The 8,542-nt window shown below is 38.3% G+C and overlaps 1 protein-coding gene across 1 annotated transcript; it reads left to right on the forward strand.

The window, feature by feature from the left end:
* Positions 1–1,838: 1,838 nt before the first annotated feature.
* Positions 1,839–2,774, forward strand: LOC138420066 (olfactory receptor 10T2-like). The gene has a single exon (XM_069553171.1). The coding sequence runs from the start codon at positions 1,839–1,841 to the stop codon at positions 2,772–2,774; it is 936 nt and encodes a 311-aa protein (XP_069409272.1).
* The last annotated feature ends 5,768 nt before the right edge of the window (positions 2,775–8,542 follow it).

Below are 8,542 nucleotides of genomic sequence, written 5' to 3' on the forward strand. Positions count from 1 at the left end.
ACTATAGCCCACCAGTCTCCTCTGTCCATGGAATTCTCCAGGCAGGAATCCTGGAGTGGGTTGCCATTCCCTTCTTCTGGGGATCTTCCAGACCTAGGGACTGAACCTAGGTTTCCTGCATTGCAGGCAGATTCTTTACCATCTGAGCCACCAGGGAAGCCTTTCTGGATACACTGGATATCTAGATATTTTTTAAGCATGTCAAGCTCATTCTCACCATGGGATCCTTGCAGTAGCTGTTTCTTGCATGTATCATGTTTTACCCCTAGATCTTATATGGGGCATGCTTACCACATTCTAATCGCAAAATGTCAGTTCCATAGAAAGGGCTTTCCTGACTCTATAGTCCAATGTAGCCACCCAGTCCCTCACTTCCACATCACTTTCCTTTAATTCTCTTCATGGCATTTTTCTCTATTTGAGATAGGAAAGGTCATATATGTCTTATCCTATATTATATTTTTCATATAAAGAATTGACTATTTTATACAGTAACTAAATATTTTTGAAATCAATGTGTTTATTGACTTTAGATAGTCAATTAAGCAACCCATACCTTGGTTTCAATTTTTGTAACCTCAGGATTGAAATACTACCACACATAATTGTTGGGAGAAATCTAGCAAGAAAAACACACAGAATTTTTTCCAGTGTATTTGAAATTATGAATACTGGTTACCTACATCACTGCCTTGTATATTTTTTGCCCAGTAATTCAGTACTTAAACAACACACAAACTTTGCAGATAATGGTATATTTTCTCTCTTATTCAAGCTTTGTGGATCCTGCAAAAGTACTTTCCAGTGTGTTTCTACCAGTCTGTCTCCAATCTACAACTCCACACCAATGTCTTCTTACTGTTTTTCTTTCATTCCCTAACAACAATGCCTGAAATCAAGCTCCGTGTTATTTGGAACATCTGTATGTTACTTTCATGCTGTCATCTCAAACACAGAGTAGATACTTTAACAACTGATGAAGACAACCTGAGATAGTTCTTATGAGAGCTATGCTGCAAAGAAGCCCTGTCCACCAGTATATCAGTTAGCTTTATCCTGGACGTTTTCCTGAAAGCTCAAGAATTGATCAGAACATCATGAACCAGATGAGCCATCCATTATAAGAATAGTCTCCATAACCATTTTGCTTCCAAGATCTGCCTGAATGACAGACAATTATTGAACAACTCTGCTTCAGCTCATAGTTATGTACAGAAAGTTATACATTTCAAACTGGCGTAAGTTTGAAAGTCCACTCATTCTTAAGTCCATTCACTGACATAATTGTCAGCCAAGCAGCTACTGCCTCCTGCAGAGCACCTCTAAGGATAGAATTATTTTCCAAGAATGTTCGGAAGCTATTCAAAAGTTTTTCCTTACTTCTCTTTAATATTGATTCAGTCAACATTGTTAAGTACTTCTCTATGCCAAGTTATGATTAGACCACACATAAAACATTTTATGTCCTTTACTCCTCATACTCTCGTAAGTGAGAAAATAAATACTTTCTGTATTTCTGTTACTCATGAAGATTCTGATTGTAGAAGCTGGAAAGGGGTGATAAATTAGGGAGCTCCTAGAATATATATTTGGGCCTACTCTATGGAATTTATATATACTCTCCTATGAGAATCTTTTTCTCCATCACTCTGAGTCCTGACATGGAATTAAGCCAGCTACATTTAACTTCCATTTCTCAGGCTTTTGTGTTAAGAGTTGTCTTGTCAGTGTCTATGATTAAAAGCGTCAGTACATCAGTACTTTCAGCAGTCTTATCAGAGTCTTAACCCCAAGAACCTCTGTACCTTTGGAGGAGAGTTGCTACGTATACCAAGAGAATGGGCAATCATACCACAGTGAGCACATTCCTTCTGTGGGGATTTTCCAGTTTCTCAGACCTGCAGGATCTCCTCTTTGTGATGGTTTTCTTCTCCCATGTGACCATCCTAGCTGCAAACACATCTGTAATGGTGGCCGTCAAGCTTAGTCACAACCTTCACACTCCCATGTACTTTTTCCTCTGTGGCCTCTCGTTTTCAGAAACCTGTACCACGGTGGTAGTCATCCCTCGCATGTTGGTGGACTTGCTATCAGACAGTAAGTCCATTTCTATTCCTGAGTGTGCCACACAGATGTTTTTCTTCTTTGGCTTAGGAACCAACAACTGCTTCATCTTGGCCGCCATGTCCTATGACCGTTACACAGCTATTCACAACCCACTGCACTACTCCAGCCTCATGACCCATAAGATCTGCTTTCAGCTGATGATGGCTTCTTGCATGACTGGGGTTGTGGTGTCACTGTGCATTGTCCTCATAGTATTCAACCTGTCTTTCTGTGACTCCAGCATCATCCAGCATTTTTTTTGTGACATTACACCTGTAGTCTCCCTTGCCTGTGATTACACCATTTTTCAGAAAATGATTCTTCTTGCCTTCACTGCGTTTGTGTTGGTGGGCAGCTTTATTTTAATTATGATTTCCTATGTCTTCATTGGGTCCATAGTTATGAAGATGCCTTCAGCCAAGGGGAGGTATAAGGCCTTCTCAACTTGCTCCTCCCACCTCACTGTGGTGTGCATACACTATGGATTTGCTGGCTTTGTCTATTTGAGGCCCAAGAGCAGTGACTCATTCCATGAAGATATGCTGATGGCTCTGACATATACAGTGCTGACACCTCTGCTTAATCCCATTGTTTATAGTCTAAGAAACAAAGAAATGCAAACAGCCCTAAAGAAAGTACTAGGCAATATATGTAGGTTTTCCCCTTAGGTAGTAAATAAAAGAGCCCTGAACACTTCTAAAATTTTTATAGTGCAAGTATTGATAAATTAAAGGAGAGAAAGTGAAGTTATTTTTGTTCAGTCGATAAGTTGTGTCTAATTCTTTGTGACTCCATGAACTGTGGCACACCAGGCTCCTCTGTCCTCACTGTCTCCCAGAGTTGGTTCAAATTCATGCCTATTGAGTTGGTGATGCTATCTAACCATCTCATCTTCTGCCACCCTCTTCTTTTGCCTTCACCTGGAGTACTTCCAATACAAATCATCACTTTGTTATACAAAGCAATTAAAATGTGTTCTAATGACTAATATGCTCTGGTCTTACTCCTTTTCTGCCATAAAAACTAGATGTAGTTTTAAAATATTTTTAAACAAAATATTTAAGAATTTTATTACATACGTATGTATACACACATATGTATGCGTGTGTGTGTGCGTGCTTAGTCGCTCAGTTGGTGTGACTCTTTACAACACCATGGACTGTAGCCCACCAGGCTCCTCTGTCCATGGGATTCTCCAGGCAAGAATAATGGAGTGGGTAGTCATTCCATTCTCCAAGGGATCTCCCGGGCCCAGGAGTCAAGCCCAGACCTTCTGCAGTGCAGTGGAGTCTTTATCATCTGAGGCATCATGGAAGCCCAGGTATATGCATACACACAAGCATATATGTATGCAGGAGGTGTATCACAATGTTTTAGAATACTGTATTTTCTTTTTTTATTCAAGTGTAGATGATTTGGGAATACTATACTTTCATAATTTTGGTTTCTTTTGGAGAAGGAAGAAAATTATATTAAAAAGGATAAGAGAGAATGAAAGAGGAGAGAGAGCAAGAGAGAGAAAGAAAGGAAAGAGAAAGATCAGTAATTTACATAATCAAAAAAGGAGAAAGCACAAACACACAAATTTAGTGTTGAAATGAGTGAAAGACCACATAGAGAGAAATTTTTAAACATTTTAATACCCCAAAAGGAAGAGGATATATGCATATGTAGGCTGATTCATTATCTGTACAGTAGAAACTAACCAACCTTATAAAACAACTATACTCCAATAAAAATGAAAAAAATTGGAGTATAGTTGCTTCACAATGTTGTGCTAGTTTCTAATGTACAGCAGAGTAAAACAGCTATACATATACAAATATCTCCCTTTCTTTTGGATTTCTCTCCCATTGAGGCCACCACAGAGCACTGAGTAGAGTAGGTTCTCATTAGTTACCTATTTTCTGTGTACCGGTAGTATATACATGTCAGTCCCAGTCTCCCAGTTCAGCCCATCGCCTTTTCCCCCTTGGTATCCATACACTTGTTCTCTCTGTCCATCTCTCTATTTCTATTTTGTAGATAAGATTGTCTATGCCAATTTTTTTTTCAGATTCTACATGTATGTGTTAATGTACAATATTTGTTTTTCTTTTTCTGACTGACTTCAACTCTGTATGACATTCTCTAGGTCTATCCATGTCCTTACCAATGACCCAATTTTGTTCCGTTTTATAACTAATATTCTATTGTGTATGTATACCACATCTTCTTTATTTATTCCTCTGCTGGATATTCAGATTGCTTCCATGTCCTGGCTACTGTAAATCGTGCTGTAATGAACATTGGGGTGCATGTGTCCTTTTGAATTATGGTTTTCTCTGGGTATATACCCAGAGAAAATTAATTTTAAAAAACTAAAAAATAAAAGGAAAAAAAAAGAAAGAAAATATTTGTTTAACTCTATTCAAAGAAATAAGGGAACTAGGTGGGAATGGATGAATTTCTGAAAAAAATAATGTGATGAAAGTTACTTCAAAATTAATATGCATTTTTAGCATGTCAAATTCCAGGAATAATACAGATACCTGTCAAAGAGCTACTCTTTTCAACCCCAAGGAAGGAGTATGCTAGATGATTTCATAATGGACTTCCACAAGTCCTCAAAAAGCAAATAATTGAAATGCTGAGTTAGAGCATAGACAAAGATAAATAGCTTTGAATTTATGCAAACCACAGAGGTGGAGGGTGCTGTAAATAACTGAATCTGAGGCCACTTGAAATAAGGGAGAGGCTGTAGGGAGGGCTGAGCATCTGAGGCCACATTGCCTAATAGCACATCCATATGGTGAGTGACATTCCCAATGTTTCAGCTGGACTCAGGGACTGAGATGGGAGAAAGAATCAAGGGGTTGGTGGCAAAGTCCTTAATAAATAAGAAGAAACTGGATGGTTAGTAAAGGACTCTGAGGAAAAAAATGGTATATTGTTTCATTGCTGGATAGTATTGGTGTCAATAAGTGAAACATTATGTCATGAAGATTGCTGGTAAATGATTTAGCAATGTGGTGAGGGGCTAGGAGATGTCAACATTATGTGCAGGTGTTTGTAGAACTGGGAAGTGAGCAACTTCTCTTCAGTAGAGCTGAGAAGTTCCCTCCTTGGATAGCTAGGTTTGTTTTAGATGGAGAGGTAGATCATGTACTTGTGAGAAGTTGGTAGGTGGAATAGAAAGATTTCAGAATCTAAGTTAAACTTTTAGGAGAAAGCTTAGCAAGGAAAGAGAATTTTGAAGAGACAAAGCAGGGAGTTGTGTATGAGTGAGTACTGGTAAAAAGAGCTCCCAAGTGGCTTGCAATTGGGATTCACATCACAGTTTCATTGATTGTAGGTAGTGTCAGAGACTATTGGGTCTGTGGTTCTCATTCTTTGCTCAACATTGAATTAAAGTTTGGCTAGAGGTTCTCTGCAGAGAAGGCAATGGCACCCTACTCCAGTACTCTTGCCTGGAAAATCCCATGGATGGAGGAGCGTGGTAGGATGCAGTCCATGGAGTCGCAAAGAGTTGGACACGACTGAGCCACTTCACTTTTACTTTTCACTTTCATGCATTGGAGAAGGAAATGGCAACCCACTCCAGTGTTCTTGCCTGGAGAATCCCAGGGACAGGAGAGCCTGGTGGGCTGCTGTCTATGGGGTCGCACAGAGTTGGACACAACTGAAGCAACTTAGCAGCGGCAGAGGTTCTCTGACCAGCCATTTCACAAACTTCATCATTCCATTTTCACAAATCTCCCTGCTAGTGTGAAAAATCTCTAATTCCTCATATAGGTATCTAAACTTTTTATTTCATTAATTATTTTAAGTGCCCAAAATTTGACCAAATTGAATTTATCTCTGGGGTGCAAGTTTGGTTTAACATATGAAAAATCAATGTAATATATCACAGAAACAGAATGAAAGCTAAAACCGCATGATCAGGTCAATAGATATGGCATATACACATAATGAAATGTTACTCAGTCATTAAAAAAAATAAGGAAATGTTGCTATTTGTGACAACATGGATGTATCTGGAGACAAAGGAAGTTAAATTCATAGTAGTAGAAAATAGAATGGTAGTTACCAGGGTTGGGGAGGTAGGGGGAATGGGAAGATGTTTGTCAAAGCATACGAAGTTACAGTCATTTAGGATGAATAAATTCTAGAGGTTGAATGTACAATATTATAACTATAGTTCATAACACTGCATTTTATACTGGAAATTTTCTAAGAGTCCATTTCAGTTACTCCTATCACTTAAAAGATAAGGAGATGTGAGGAGATGAATGTGTTCAGTTCAGTCGCTCACTTGTGTCCAACTCTTTGCGACTCCACGGATCACAGCACGCCAGGCTTCCCTGTCCATCACCAACTCCCAGAGCTTACTCAAACTCACGTCCACTGAGTCGTTAGCTTGGTTGTATTTATCAATTCACTATGTATATGTATGTCAAAACATCAGGCTGAACACTTTAAACACAAAAAATTTTTATTTTAAAAGTCTTATAATTGTTTTAGAGGTTAAAAAGAACATGGCAACTAGCACTTTATATCATACCATTTGAATGGAAACCATTGTGTTTTTAAGAAAGATTTTCTTTGATTGTTGTGAAAAATACATAACATGCTCAAATTTTGTTTCCTCAGTTCATAAGCTAGTGCTAGGAATAAAGGAGACACTAAATAAATAATTCATGGATTAGAATTAATGTTTAACCAACAGATACTTGTTGAATGCTTGCTCTGTACCAGACACTGTACTTTGAGTTAAGGATAATTAGTTCAACCTCCCACAGTACTACTTTTACCCACCCACAAAAGTTTCTGCAACTGCATTTCCAACCCTCAGTGACCAGTTAACTCCATTTTTCCTTCATGTCTCAGTTTAAAAGTCATTTCCCCAGTAAAGCTTTTCTTGAGCTTCACAAATAAACGCATTTGCCAAATAATATTATGTAAGGTAGAGACAGAGCAAAAAGATACAACCTGGGGCTTTTGGTAGTGAGGTAGGTTATACATAGAACTTTGAGGTCAAAGATGCCTAAGACTTGTGAGGCCCATACACTGGAGAGGGAAAATAAAAACAAAAACTATAGAGCAGTGAGCCTGAAATTCTATGTATAATTTCTCATTATGGAATTTGACTATTTCCAAGTTGCACATGGGTTTGTGAGATATCAAGCACCAAGTGGAAATCAGCTTATGAGAGCTTGAAGATCTTAGCAGAGATTTGGGCATTTCGCAGCATTGGTTTCATAGAGTTTGGTATATAGGCTGTTTAAGGTAGAGGGGACCCACAGCACCATATACTTTTGGGATTCCTGAAATACTACACCTTAGGAGTAATTGCTACATCCTAGGAACAAGGTCAAACCATAAATAGATCATCCCCAGCAAAGCACAACACTCAACCTACACTGGAAACACTACCACTTTCTATTAGGATGCACCTTTAGGAATTATACTGTACATGGAGACATCAGTCCTTTTTTTATTTGAATGACACCTTTGGGCACTATATTTTCATTTCCTCAAAGGGATCAAGCTAGTGCTTTATTTTCCTGCCAGAATAAAATTGAGTATGTTATGGAAGAAGATTAGCTCATCTAGAACCTCTAAAATGTTTTTTTCTTTTTTAAAAAAATATCTATTCTTAATTGAAGGATAATTGCTCTACAATGTTGTGTTGGTTTTTGCAAAACATCAGCATGAATCAGCCATAGGTATACCTATGTTCTCTCCCTTTTGAACCTACCCCCCAACTCCCTCCCCATCCTAACCCTCGAGGTTGTTACAGAGCCTCATTTTGAGTTCTCTGAGACATACGGCATATTCCCATTGGCTATCTATTTTTACATATGGTTATGTATACATTTACATGTTACTTTCACCATACATCCCACCCTCTCCTTCCTCTCTTCTCCACCATGTCCATAAATCTGTTCTCTATGTCTGTGCGTCCATTATTGCCCTGCAAGTAGGTTCATCAGTACCATCTTTCTAGATAAGTCATAGAGGATCTTGCTGTGATTTGTGTCATAGACTGTTCTGCCTATGTTTTTCTCTAAGAGTTTTATAATTTCTGATCTTAAATTTATATCTTTGATCCATTTAGGGTTTATCTTTGTGTATGGTGTTAAACAGAAATGGAGTTCTTCTTAGAAGAACTGGAGTTCCTTAGAAGAATTAGAGTAGCCATCATAGTCAATAAAAGAGTCTGAAATGCAGTACTTGGATGCAATCCCCAAAATGATAGAATGATCTCTGTTCATTTCCAAGGCAAACAATTCAACATCTTGGTAATCCAAGTCTATGCCCCAACCAGTAATGCTGAAGAAGCTGAGGTTGAACGGTTCTATGAAGACCTACAAGAACTTTTAGAACTAACACCCCAAAAAGATGTCCTTTTCATTATAGGGGATTGGAATGCAAAAGTAGGAAGTCAAGAAAC

The sequence above is a fragment of the Ovis canadensis genome, chromosome 15 (genome assembly GCF_042477335.2).
Source record: "Ovis canadensis isolate MfBH-ARS-UI-01 breed Bighorn chromosome 15, ARS-UI_OviCan_v2, whole genome shotgun sequence".
Lineage (NCBI taxonomy): Eukaryota > Metazoa > Chordata > Mammalia > Artiodactyla > Bovidae > Ovis > Ovis canadensis.

Bases quoted from the DNA above. Each gene is read 5' to 3' on its own strand.
- LOC138420066 (XM_069553171.1), top strand. From the start codon at position 1,839: ATGGGCAATCATACCACAGTGAGCACATTCCTTCTGTGGGGATTTTCC.